The sequence below is a fragment of the Nipponia nippon genome, unplaced genomic scaffold (assembly GCF_047370975.1).
Source record: "Nipponia nippon isolate SJK-2023a ecotype South Korea unplaced genomic scaffold, ASM4737097v1 scaffold_2, whole genome shotgun sequence".
NCBI classification, from domain to species: Eukaryota; Metazoa; Chordata; class Aves; order Pelecaniformes; family Threskiornithidae; genus Nipponia; species Nipponia nippon.
The window spans coordinates 71,268,722-71,282,818 of NW_028262336.1; the positions used below are offsets into that span (position 1 = coordinate 71,268,722).

Below are 14,097 nucleotides of genomic sequence, written 5' to 3' on the forward strand. Positions count from 1 at the left end.
TGAAAAACTGAAGTCTCAGTTCCAATAATCATATGAAAGCTTTAAGTAGCAGCATGTATTTCTTTCCCTTCAAACTTTTTTTTTTCTTTACCTATAGGTACTGCTGGGATTAGAATTACTGGACAGTATCATAGGAGAGATGAGAGGTTACATCCATCATGTGATCTTTAGACACATTAAATTGATAACTAGCAAAACTAAGACTACATCATTACTGACACATACACGCTCCCAAAAAGCATGAAGAAAGCCACCATAGAAACTGGTGAGCTACACAAATTATTTGCCAAGCAGTCACTGAATCACAAAATGGTTGAAGGTGGAAGGGAGCTCTGGAGATCATCTAGTCCAAACTCCCGCTCAAGGCAGGGACACCTATAGCAGGTTGCCCTGGATCATGTCCAATTAAGTTTTGACTGCCTCCAGGGACAGACTTCACCACCTCTCCAGGCAACCCACTGTAGCGTTTGATCACTCTCACAGTAAAAAAAATGCACACACCCCCCCGCCAAAAAAAAAAACCAAAACACCAAAAACCACAGAAAAACCAAAACACAACTTTTTCTTAAGTAGAAGTTCCTGTGTTTTAGTTTGTACCCACTGCCTCTTGTCCTGTCACTGGGAACCACTGGGAAGAGCCTGGATCCATCTTCTTTACTCCCCCCATCATGTACGTATACATATAGACAAAATTTCCTTGAACTTTCTCTTGTCCAGGGCGAACAGTCTCAGCCGCTCCTCATAAAACAGATGCTCCAGTCCTTAATCATCTTTGTGGCCGTCGTAATGCTACTTATACTAGTAATCATAACTGTACTGATACAGGGCAATTTGTCCAGCAGCAAGAGAACACAGAATATAAACTGTATGCAGGGCCAGGCAGGGTGGAGTAAGTGAGGCTACGTATGGGTACAGGACAGAAAGGCTGCAGAAAAGCACAGGACAAAGATGTACCCCAGGGGTCATTAGGATGTAGTATGACAGGCTCATTTTCTCCATTTTCAGAAGCCACTCATTTAAAATACCCAGAGAACTCTAGAACATTTCTAGGCTAAAAGTATCCTCAATGTACTGGGTTTGGCTGGGATAGAGTTAATTTTCTTTACAGTAGCTAGTATGGGGCTATGTTTTGGATTTGTGCTGGAAAGAGTCAAGGCCTTTTCTGCTCCTCACACCACCCCACCAGCCAGCAGACTGGGGGTGCACAAGAAGCTGGGAGGGGACACAGATGGGACAGCTGACCCCAACTGACCAAAGGGATATCCCATACCATGTGATGTCATGCGCAGCATATAAAGCCGGGGGAAGAAGAAGGAAGGGGGGGACATTCAGAGTGATGGCATTTCACGCACGATGGAGCCCTGCTTTCCTGGAGATGGCTGAACGCCTGCCTGCCAATGGGAAGTAGTGAATGAATTCCTTGTTTTGCTTTGCTTGTATGCCCAGCTTTTGCTTTACCTATTAAACCGTCCTTATCTCAACCCATGAGTTATCTCACTTTTATGTTTCCAATTCTTTTCCCCATCCTGCTATGCGGGAGTGAGCAAGTGGCTGTGTAGGGCTCACGACAGTCAATAAGTTTAGAATTCAATTTGACTAGTAAAAAACAAGAGGGAAAAGCAGACAAACATACTGCGTAAACAGGATGGAAATTATTTCCATATGAAATGTTACAAAAATCTAAAAAGTTTTGTTGCCTTTCAGTACCAATTTAACCATACAGAAGCATCAGTTTTCAGAACAAAACCTGAATATGCACTTAAACAAATCCATGGTTAAGGCAGTCAAAGAGACAGGTTCAATCCCTAATCTGTGCGATTCAAACCAGTTACTCATTCCAGGTCCAGAGCACACAGCTCAAAAGTGCCAGGAATCAGTATCTGTCTTGAAAAAAAAACCCGTAACAGTGATAAACTCCCAACAAGATGTCTACATTAGCAGTTTTTCCAGTGAAATTATTCCCATCAGGTTTAAAAATCAAAAAACAGAATTAAACCAGGGGTCACTATACTGGAATACAGTACTATATTTACAAATAGACAGCAAGAAAATCATGTGCCAGACAATATGGCTAAAGCACAAAATCTCCTATCACGGGATATTGTAACCAGTTAAAGATTAGAAAAGAAATGCTGAAAAGATATAAGTGTACAAGAATATATACATTAAAAGAAGTGAGGGTAACCACCATCAATGTTCTTGTTCAGGCCTCCAGCTAAAGCACAAGTTCTTACTGTGAAGATTATTTACTGTAAAGGAAATTAAGCAATTTTTTTAATTTCAAAGTTTTTCTTTTGTAACTACCTGAAGTGCTTTGGCAATTTAACTGAATTATAAACAAATACAGCAGTCACTTCATGTTCCACTAAAACACAGCCATATGCAAGAGTTAAGTACAGCAACTAATTAATACTCAATAACTCAACAGTTAAAGTCATAAACTCTGTAAATTAAAAGCTACATAACTAATAACCTACAATTGATTTTTTTTTTCTTCTGGAATAGCTGTCTTGAATGAAGCAGACAAAAACTTAAATCTCAGGATCAGGAACCTTGAAATGACAGGGAAATCTGTGCTAATTAATATGTAAGTGTAATTATTTCCAAGGGTTTCTTCCTTTACCTCTACAGACATTACTGACAGCAAAACACAAAACTTCTCTTGTCCATAGCGTAGAAGAGGCTACAGAATGCAGGACTGAACAGAGTAGGGATGCTGCACACTTCTGTGTGTGTACAGCTAGAACAGCGCAGAGGCTAATCAAAAACATTGCCTGAAAGGTACAGAAAGAAGCAATTCAATAAAACAAGCAGCTTTTTCATGGAAATCTGGTACTGTTCTATACCCTTCCCTTAACCTCTACATTCACATGCACAGGGATGGGCTTACCATGGATTTGACAGGCTTGGCAAAACCTCTGTGGAAAAAGGTCATTAAGGAAGCACAACACATGGGAACAGCATGAAAAAGTAGAAGGGAGGAATGTATGAGGCTGTGCACACAAAGGCGGTGCATAATTCCAGGAGAAACCATCAAAAAACCCAACATGCAAAAGAAAGTCTGCTCTGCTCTCTTACCTTGCTGTCAAAAAGATCAGTCCATTTTGTTGTTTCCCAGAACGTCTCTGTCAAAGCTTCTGAGCAGCTCTCATGATCCTCATCTTTGCCTTCTGCATCACTAGAAGCAGCCCCTTCTTGGGCCTGCAGATGAAGAAGTTGGTCAGCCAGTGCACTTCCTTTTCGACAAAGTGCATCCACTAAAGTAGTCTTCTGTTTTTCCATTTCACTAGAAAAAAAACAGCATGAAAAATATTAAGGACTTCTTGCAGATACCTCATTAAGGACAGAATGAGTGCTGTACTGAGTTTAAGCTAAAAAGTTTACAGCAGTTAGTACACACAAAATTAAAATAAGCATGGAGATAATTTTTAAAGCATAGCTGTTTACTATAAATTAAACTAATTATAAGAAATTACCTAGAGACACTATGCATTAAACAAGCTCAATCATTCTTTTAAGTCTGAAATGCCTTTTATGTCTTAAGGCCAGGGCGACTTAGGATTCTAAAACTGAGTAAGCCAGCATCTAGAAATACAGCTTTATAGTTCTTGGCATTATAAACAGAGAGAGAGTCAAATCCACCACTAACATAAGCAGATACAATTCTGCTGACTTCAAAGGAACTGCACCCATTTAAAGCACCATTGAATTTGGTGTTCAATTTCAGATGTTAGATTCAACCACATGACCTAATGGGTCAACTTACCAAGAAATATTTAGAATGAAGTTTATTAGGTCATAGCTTTGTTTTTTTATCAGCAATTCTAGAATTATACACAAATATTCAGGACAGCTAGAATAGACAGACTAGTTTTACAACCAAAATCTGGTATTTTATCTAAAATAATCAACAAATATGCATCTCCCATTTTAAGGGCCTAATCTTCAAATCTGCTGCTCTATTTGCAACTAAAACAGCACCACACCACACACTGCGAAATCCACCAGTTACTCTCCAGACTAGAGCGTCACCTTCAAAATACTGTCTTCCTAAGGATATATACTGGTAACTCAGAGGAATGATCTAAAACTAAAGAAAAAAAACGGGTCTCAAAAATACTCTGAAGCACAACTATGGTCATCATGCTTTTCACAAATGAAATCTTTTGCAAGCAGTTACTTCTTTGACTGCTGTCAATTTTGTCGACTTCAAATACAGATCCAAAAGGTTGCAAAATATTATGAAAAGCCAAGTAGCATTCAAAACACACACCTCTATATCACTATTCTAGTGGTCCCTCTGCTCTGAAATTAAGCTTGATATAAAAACTTAATACCCCATTTTTTTGACACATTTAAGTGCTGAAAGCACCCTTGTTTATTTTATTTCATATTTCTAAGTAAAAATTTGCAGGTTTCAGCATTCTGGAGATATAAGAAGAGAAGAAAATAATTTTGCAGGCAAGTTTGAAATTACCTGTGCCCCCCAAAATAACACAAGTTATTCAAAAAGGTTATAGTCATTCCATTTCTTATAAGCAAAGACAAAGTACATAGATTACAGAAATAGGATGCAAGAAAATTATTTACTGGGTAGGTACTTTTTTATAGTAGTTGCATCAGGCCTGGGATCAGTCTTCATGGCAAAATATACTGCTAACGCTGTCTGATCAATATGAGAGATTACAGTATTTGCAGCTTCAACAATTTCATCAAGTCTTTTCATTCGTTCCTGAAAGAAGAATTTAAAAAAAAAAAAAAAAGTGTTTAGCACTATGAAATCACACTACTTGATTGTTGATTCCACTAACACTAGGATAATTGCAAAGGTATGCAGAAATAATATTAGGTAATTCAACATATTCTTTTCTCCACTTTCCCCAATTTTTGATTCAAAAAAACTTAAAAGAAGTCTGCATTATCAAGATTTCCCGTGTATGTAGTCCACGTCACTGAAAACAAACTGTAAAATCTGAGGTGGGTGTATGCAAAATGCAGAGTTTAAAGAAAGAAAACCACCTTTCAGTACAAATTAATATTCTCAAATTATGGTAGCAGTTACTCATTTCAGACACATATAAAATCACAAATTCAACAGAAAATTATTCAAGCGACTGACACATACACAAAGCTGTTTATCTTCAAGATAAACAAAAAAAGCAGACACGTAAATTTTTCTGTTCATGGTTCTCATTTCTGAGGACAATGACAGATGGGGGATTTAGCTGTGTCATTTCAAGGGGTTACTGTCCTCAGTTGTCTGAGCAATTCTGCTAGAAGAAATTACTGATCCAGTAAAGGAGCAGAATGGGATGCGTGCTTGTCTCAGTAACCACCATTTAGAATAATATGATTGCAGCCAGTAAGGAAATGTACAATGTTTTTAACTTAACAAAGAGTAAACGATAAGCAAACACACTACAGGTAGGCATACTTTCTTCCATTCTGCTCTGGGATTAAGTAAATCACAGTCAGTTAGGGAGGCACCTGTCAATCCAATTAGGAATTTCTACTTTATAGTACTAAGTACAGCTATGGCAGTCACTTCAAGACCAAACATGTATGAAAAAAGATTCAGTTGTTTAGGCTACATGGATGTATTGAGACAAATCAAGTTTAAAAAGTGTTAAATAACCTTTTCAGAATCCAGCTGATGAAGTCTTGCAACGTACAATGGAAGATGATTAGGAAATGCTTCTTTCAACTCATTATACATGTCAGTGGTATCCAGCCTAGAAGAGAGGAGGACATAGCATGAAAGTACAGATTCTGGATATTTTTTTGTACAGCTGCTTCAAGCTTGTGTAATCATGACAGCAGACATACTTGGTCATCCACTGTATTTTTAGATCTCTTAAAGCTTCAGCAAATTCTTCTTTTACATCTTTCTCTTTTTCCTGTTCTCTTTCTTTCTCCTTGCTGCCATTTTTACTCTTTGAAGGTGATGGTATCAGATGATAGTGAACAGTAAGGACATCCTGGAGGTGGGAAAAGAGACATATACTGAGAGGGATACGGTACACTTTTTTTCTGATGCTATATAAAAGTTAAATCATACAAAGCAACTACGCATACACTGAGTAACAACTCTGAGAGCAAAGGTATTAGCCATTAAGAATTCAGGAACTGCTTTAACTTTTTATTTTAAGCAATGCAAGGATGTAAATATTAAAACAGCACACTGGGTGTAAGACAAGAAAGCAAGTTTGACATTTTTGTATTCATATAATTTTACATAATATTAGTTGGGGAATCAGAAGGATGGGGTGTTTTTTTGTTTGTTTATAAAAAAGCAAATAACTTGGTTAAAAGGCAAAGGAAAAAAAAAATCAGTTAGCGATCCTATCCTACAAATCTGGCAACAAACAAATGAATAAACATGACTGAATTCTAAAAAGTAATACCACAGTAGCATAAACATGAATCATGCCATAGGATACACAAGCTTATTCCTCCTGAGACAATTTCTTCCGTGTGCCTACTGAAATAGCTGATGCATCCACAGACAACTGTTTTCCAGTTTGCTGCTACAGACTTCCCAGTTTCACCCATATCTGTACTCTAAGTAGATGCAACAGCAAGATTTTTTTAAACCCTATATGCTAGCATAGAAATATCACTATAGTTTGAGTTCATGCTAGACTAGTCAACAATTACCATGAGAAAAATCAGCTACAGCTATTTAAAAGGAAAATCCTAACTGCTCTTAGACCATGCTCTGAAGTCTATTTCCTAAGATGATTTACATATAAATTTGCAAATAAGCCAACATTAGATTTGTCATTGCTTCTAAAACATTACAACTGCTGGGGGAGGCCATTTTGTTGTTTTTGGGTTTAATGTTGCAATTTTTAAAAAAGGCTCTCCCCAAACAGTGAGGGTACATTATTTTACATATATTTTGCAGAGAGGATCACTTAAGTTTAAATCTTCTAGATACCATTACTCTGTTGCAACATTGTGAAAAATAGTGTTGCATGCTCAACTGCTGTGGCAATTTAATTATTCATACCAGTTATTCCAAAACACATTTGTGAGAATAGATTTCCCATAAACCAGGTCAGTGTTGCATAATGAAATGAAATCTTGTGTGCAAGATGGAGTTATTTCAGGTTACTTAAATAGCGAGTAAAAAGGTGACTGTTAGAAACTGCTAAGCATAACATTGAAATAACGGACTTCAACATTACACTCGTGAAACGATTCAAGAACATTGATGCAGAACAATTTTATTTGAACTGATAGTTCAAACAGACCAGCAGCTTGCTATGGGTTACTGAAAACAATACTGGTAAGAGAAAGTGACATCAATATTCCCTTAAAACAATTTTTCCAGCTACTTAATGTGTAATTACAGATGAACCACAAAATTGACATTTACATTTTTTTTAAAACCTAGTTTGGATCACTAATCTACATTAAAGTGTAGCTTTCACAGGAACTATCCTGCACATGTGCATTTCAAGTATGAAGTGCATGACCAGGCAGCACACCTAAATAAGACTTCGGCAAGACCTATGCCAGAGCATGACAAAACAAGTCATGGAGGCAAGCGTATGTAGTGGAGGATACAGAAGTCAGGAACATGGTATGGGGCTGGCTAAGGTAATTAGAATGTTGAAACCAACAACCTAGTTCACGAAAGCAAACCAAACATTTTAAGATGCTGAAGAAGTTAGTTCAGTACAAAAATCTGAATCGGTAGTTTACAGTGTTTTATAAAAGACGTCCTCTATTGAGACTAATACTTTCCTAAGAAAGAAACCTGCCTTCCTAGAAATATTCTTCTAATATTTCAGGGTTTCCTTCTTGAAAATCCTCTTCGATCTTACTTGGCAACATGCATTTGAAGTTATGTATCTAACTGGCCTCTGCATTCTAAAGCCTTGCTTATATGAGAAGGCTCTACTACTCCTGGTTTGAGTTTCAAACCAAGTGTAATTAGATTAACAAAATCCCACTTACGTGGATGAACACTTTCATTTAAGAGACTAATTCTATGCAGCTAAACCATCAACAGTAAAATGTCATCTCCCCACTCTCTCAGCTAGACACTTTTGGTCTCATGAGATTCTGCAAGCACTACAAGCTATGACCATTGAAAGGAAAACAATGAGCTCAGACCTAGGCACCCTCCTTTTTCAAAAGGGCTTACAGAAGAAGAGGCACACTCTTCTCTACAGACATCAAACTTATTTCATGGGATAAATAAGGTTTAGGCGCTTATCACATTTAACTAAACTATCACAAGACCATAAGATGGCTTCTTTCTTTTCTCTATTCTGTCCATCAACACTAGCATCATTTATAAAACTTGGCGACCCCCTAGATACCAGAAGATCCCAGAATGACACTGTCATTGCCATCACAGAAATATTCATCATTAGAGATTAAGGAGAAAAAAGGCAACTCTTCACAATTCAATACTTCAATCTGTTTTCTTATTCAAATTTCACTCTTAACTATTCCACAGCAACAGAATTGCTAGAGTAGTGTACTGAATTTGATTTTATATATACCTATAAAAACATATAGAGCTATAGACAGATACAGGCAGCGAGCAAGCATATTATCCATTGAAAAAAATTACTTTAAGAAAACTTTCACATTAATGAGAAAGCTGCCCTTATTTACCCTCTAAAAAAAAAAATCAAGCAATATTAAAAACTTTGGAAGCATATAGGACATGCACTTTGGTCAGTGTACCCTGTGCACAGTTTGGTAAGTCTCAGCGAGTTAACTAGAACTACAAACTGCATACATAAGCAAGTACAGTGCCCTCAAAACAGTCACCTCTGAAAAGAGCTTAATTAACAGTTAATTTTGTTTAAAGATTTAAATTTAGGTTTTTGTCTGATGATTCAACATCTGGTACTTTATGTGGAAAAGACATATGAACTATAGTTATTTGTACTTTTAAGTATTCACAGCAAAACTAACCACAGGAAAAAGCTCCTTGAAGGAACATGTCCCAGGTCTCATTTTCCATTTAATAAATACCATGCATATCTGCATACACACACAGTTGAATGTGCATATAGAATTTGTATCTACTTTAAGATGCATACAATTTGTGTAATGTTGCTTATTTTTATGGCAGTACCCTAATTGAAAATGAATGAAATTTCTTGAAGTCACCAACCAGGCTTACACAAAGTTAAATCAGACAGGTACTTCATCCTGTTTTTGAAGGCCTCCTGATTAAACAAGGGATGTCTTAATGCTCAAAGGAAGTCATCCTTGTACGTTTGACTTCACAATGGTATTTATTAGTCTTCCACTAGTACTTATCAGTATCTGCCTAATGCATTTCTTGCTTCAAATTGGAGGAAAGGATGGCAGAGTAGGGAGAAAGGTGTAGAAATTTTCTATCCCTTAGCTAGTTGTTACATATTGCTTTTCAAAAGCTGCATTATGTAAAACAACAAAAAAATTCTTCTTACAGACCAGAAAAAGTCAATGATCTGTTTTCATTCTAACTATGTTCAGGACAAAACTTGGAGACAAGGGGAAAAAAATAAGCAGATAGTAACTGCATTACAAAAGTTAGGTTGTGAAAGAAGAAAGGTACATAGAACCAATTTGTTTTTCTCACAGCTGTTTAGCACATGCCTCCCCGTTAGAGACCCAAGGGCACTTGTAAGGGTACATTAGCTTCTCAAGCCATGACAGTAGGGCACTCTCTACTTCAGTGGGCATCAGCTCAAAGGGAAAACACCACTGAATTCTGAACTTCATACATATCACAGGTTCAGTAGTCAGAGGGAAAGGTTTTTTTGGTTTGTTTGGGTTTTTGTTGTTGTTGGCTTTTTTTAAGTCCAGACATACTGAAGACAGGAAGATATAAAGTAAAAACACATGCCCAAGGGTTGTTTTGGGTTTTGTTTCGGGTTTGTTTTTTTTTTTTTTTAGATAAAATTAAGTTCCCCAGAATCGCTCTTCGAGCAGAAAATTATGGATTAGGCATACAATTCTGCTGTATGTGTCTAGTAAAACAGACACCTGCTTATTCTGTGGAAAGAACCCATTGACATTGTTGTCCAGTTATAAAAGAATTAATTATCCTCTTTGGAAAATTAGGCTGCTATTTCCTGGCATAACCTTAAACTGCTTTCATGCAAAATAGAGAAATTGTCGAAGCGTGGGCTGGATGAGCAGTCAGGTGGATTGAAACCTGCTGAATGGCCAGGCCCAGAGGGTGCTGATCAGCAACACACAGTTGGAGGCCAGTAACTAGCAGTGTATTCCAGGAGTCAATACTGGATCAAATTGTGTTTAGCATCTTCAGTAATGATCTGGATGATGGGGCAGAGCGCACCCTCAGCAAGTTTGCAGATGACACCAAACAGGGAGGAGTGGCTGATACAGCAGAGGGTTGTGCTGCCATCCAAAGGGACCTTAACAGACTGCAGAAATGGGCTGTCAGGAACCTCATGAAGTTCAACAAGGAGAACTGCAAAGTCTTGCACCTGGAGAAGAATAAACCCAGGCACCAGTACATGCTGGGGGCCACCCAGCTGAAAAGCAGCTTGGCAGGAAAGGAGCCAGGGTCCTGATGGACGCCAGTTTAAATGTAAGCCAGCAACATGCCCTTGCGGTAAAGAGGGCTAATGGTATCCTGGGCTGTATCAGACATACTACAAGCAGGTTGAGGGAGGTGATCCTTCTGCTCTGCTCTGTACTGGTGAGGCCACACCTGGAGTACCGTGTCCAGTTCTGGGCTCCCCAGTGCAAGAGAAATGTGGGCGTACTGGAGAGAGTCCAGTGAAGGTCCACAAAGATGATGGACTGGAGCATCTCTCCTGAGCAAAGGCTGAGAAAGCTGGGACTGTTCAGCCTAGAGAAGGGAAGGCATTTGGGGATTGATCTCATCAATCTGTAGGGAGGGTGTAAAGAGAAATCCAGGCTCTTTTCAGCGGTGCCCAGTGACAGGACAAGAGGCAATGGCCACAAACACACAGGAGGTTCCCTCTGGACATCAGGAAATATTTTTTCACAGTGGGGGTGACTGAACACCGGGCACAGGCTGCCCAGAGAGATTGTGTAGTCTGCATCCTTGGAGATATTCAAATTTGTCTGGGTATGGTCCTGAGAAACTAGCTCTAGGAGGCCCTGTTTGAGCAGACGGGTTAGACCAGATGACCTCCAGTGGTCCCTTCCAGCCTCAGGCATTCTGTGATTCTGTGAAAATAAAAGTACTTTCAAACAACCAGAAACGCCCACCCTAGATTTCTGGTAGTGTCACGCAGATAGGTGCAAGCTAAGAAGTTCCCTCCCTCCTCAACTAAAAAAAAAAAAAAAAAAAAAAAAAAAAAAGGCAAAAAAAAAAGCATTCCACATACTAATCCCTGGTATCACACATAAAATAAAAATGGGACTTGTACATTAACACTTCTAATCCTACAAGAAGGCCTGGAATTGTCTGTGAAAAATATGAAAAATCTACACATACCTTTTTGACTGAGTCATATAAACATGTTTTCCATGCTGGAAAACACCTTAACTGCATGTAAACTTATGACAGGGGACGGTAAATATTCAAAACTTGTACAACTAGGAAGCCCTCAGAGCTGCATTCTCAGAAAAATATATTCATTAATGGAGCTCTTATGGATCAATGCTCTGAAATACACAGTGTTTTATTTATTTGCTGCTAGTACGCTAATGCCTCTTATGAATAATAGAAGTATGAAGAAGAACAGTTTTTATTTTGGCTTGGATGGGTATACTGCTCAGATTGAACACAAATCTCTGTTCTAAAAACAAAAGGAAAAACAGAACATGCAACCTCTTGGATCTGTTTTATAGGTTTCGTCATGCAAATTAAATTATGATTAGAGTTTAACTCCCTTGTTAGAGATTCACTTAGTGAAGATTTTATACCATATTCATCAGGAAGCCACACATTCACATGGGGTTTTGAACCATCTTTCTAAAAGTGATCTGCCTAATTTTCAGATGCAGTATGAAAATAAAATTGCAGGAACACACATTAAAATCCTTCTTGTAAAGCCTAATCACATTCCCACACAGTTATTACATCAAGACCACAGTAAGTTAGCAGGCTCAGTTGCCAGCTCACTGTTAACAAAATAACAGACTACGGCAATAAACAGTGTTATTCATGATTCTCAGGCCTTATTTCTAACAGGAGTCCTGACTAACTTGCATGTCACTCCAGAATATGGTACCTTGAAAACAAAAGAATGTAAAATAGCCTTACAACTTAAGAACAAACCAAGAAAAAAAACCCAGTAGCCCTATAAAGGTAGCCTATTAAAATAGGTGGGTTTTTTTGTTGTTGTTTGTTTGTTTGTTTTTTTTAATGAAGACTGTTTCTAGTCTCTGACTGCTTGCAGGATATTGTATTACCTAACGTAAAAATATGAGAAAGCACAATATTAAACACTGCTATGTTAAAAGTCACTTACTTCCTACCCAAAATATCTTATACATGCTCCAAAGTTTTTCTGTAAATTCTGCTACCTGCTACATTACTGTATAAACTCTAGCCTTAATGAGTTATAGTCAATTTTAATAGAATCATTAATTGAGAGACTTTTCAATCAAGTCCGTCTCTCCTAAGAAAAAACTGCTTGCTACAGTATGTTTTTTACAACTGTAATGAAGCCAGCTCTCAATTCACTAGACTTGGTATACAGTTAGATACTCAGTTCTGCATCAAAGTGTTAGGTTTGTATTCAGTTCTCAATATGCAGACAGAATAGAACAGGCAGAAACACTTGCCACAGAAAATCTTGACCACAAACACTGAAGATTCCTGAGTATTTCATAAAAAGAAAAATTATGGACCACTAATCACCACATGCATTTTTACAGCACTTATTGCAGAAGTATCCAGATGCTCACATGCCTCTCAGCTTTGTATTACAGTAGTGTTTTGTCATTCTACCAGTAGGCATACTTAAGGTGCTGAAGTAAATAACTCGGGAAGTAGATGAGGGAGACAAATTAAAAACCAATACTGGTAGACAAATTCTTTAAGTCATATGCAAAAAGACTTAAGTATATCTTTTTCAAAAACTAACATTCAGTACCTTTTTAAATTTTCCTTGTCGCTTTGCTGCAGACTGCCCCTGGGAGTTAGAATAACATACTGTAAGAAAACATGCACACACCACACAGGATGGAGACACCTTCTCTGTACAATTATGGTTATACTTTCAACCTACAGATTTTTAAACGTTTAGAGAGTCACAACTATGGTCAAACATGCTCTTAAAGCATGCTCTTTCAGGTTTTTAAAATTAACAAAAGAATGCATTATTGTGTATACAGTCCATTATTCCTGTAAGACAAGCAAGTGTTGTTAACCACTTAGCTTAAATTAATAAATTACAGAAATTCAGCCTCAAAAGTGTAGATTTTAGATTCTGACTGTTTAGTGGCATTGTTCTTTCCATAATAAATATACAGAAATTAGATATATTTTCTCTCACATTGCATCCGCTTGCTGACCTAGAGACAACTTTTGCTGCCTAGTCCTTTTTTGTCTTCTGGTACATACTGAGGATCTCTAAAGGCAGCAAGAAAGTATCTGATGCTACTTGATACCATCCTTTTTCCAGTTAAATATGACCATAACAGTAATGCCTTAGATTATGACATGAGACATGCCTCAGCTAGAATTTCTCTCCATGTAAGCTCTTAAGTATTCTTCATCACATGAAATTTGACAGGCAATACCTACCTCCCTCCTACTTCCCATCCCAGAAATCGCTGTATATAACCACTTAAGTCTCATTTTAAAATAAGATAGATGAGAATCACAACCAATAGTTCAAGGAAGTGCAGAATTCAAGATAGGGAAACTATACTACCCTACTGTAATGGATTTACCATGGATTTCATAAAAGTATACTTGCAACCTTGCAGGAATCACAAAGAAATATAAAACCAAGTATTTTAGAATTCTTACTGTTTTTTTTTCCCCTCACTGATGCATAAATTCTCCTGACAGACATTATCTAACCTGCAGTTACATGCAATCTGCCCCAAAATTACTACCTACAACCAAATCAGATTGAATGAACTGAACTCTTCTATTCAACGAGATCTAAAGGTATGTGCCCACCT

General features: G+C 37.6%; 1 protein-coding gene across 3 annotated transcripts in view; it reads right to left on the reverse strand.

Annotated features, from left to right (window-relative positions):
• The window catches only part of TPP2 (tripeptidyl peptidase 2), a 56,407-nt gene that overhangs the window by 7,171 nt on the left and 35,139 nt on the right, over positions 1–14,097 (reverse strand). For 2 of the 3 annotated variants that reach the window (XM_087758315.1, XM_087758317.1), the window contains exons 24-28: positions 13,059–13,097; positions 5,827–5,978; positions 5,636–5,732; positions 4,602–4,732; positions 3,079–3,286 (exon numbers count right to left, since the gene is read on the reverse strand). In XM_087758315.1, the coding sequence (XP_087614441.1) occupies positions 3,079–3,286; positions 4,602–4,732; positions 5,636–5,732; positions 5,827–5,978; positions 13,059–13,097 (627 nt within the window). The remainder of the gene's footprint in view (positions 1–3,078; positions 3,287–4,601; positions 4,733–5,635; positions 5,733–5,826; positions 5,979–13,058; positions 13,098–14,097) is intronic. The other variant, XM_087758316.1, reaches the window with a different exon arrangement.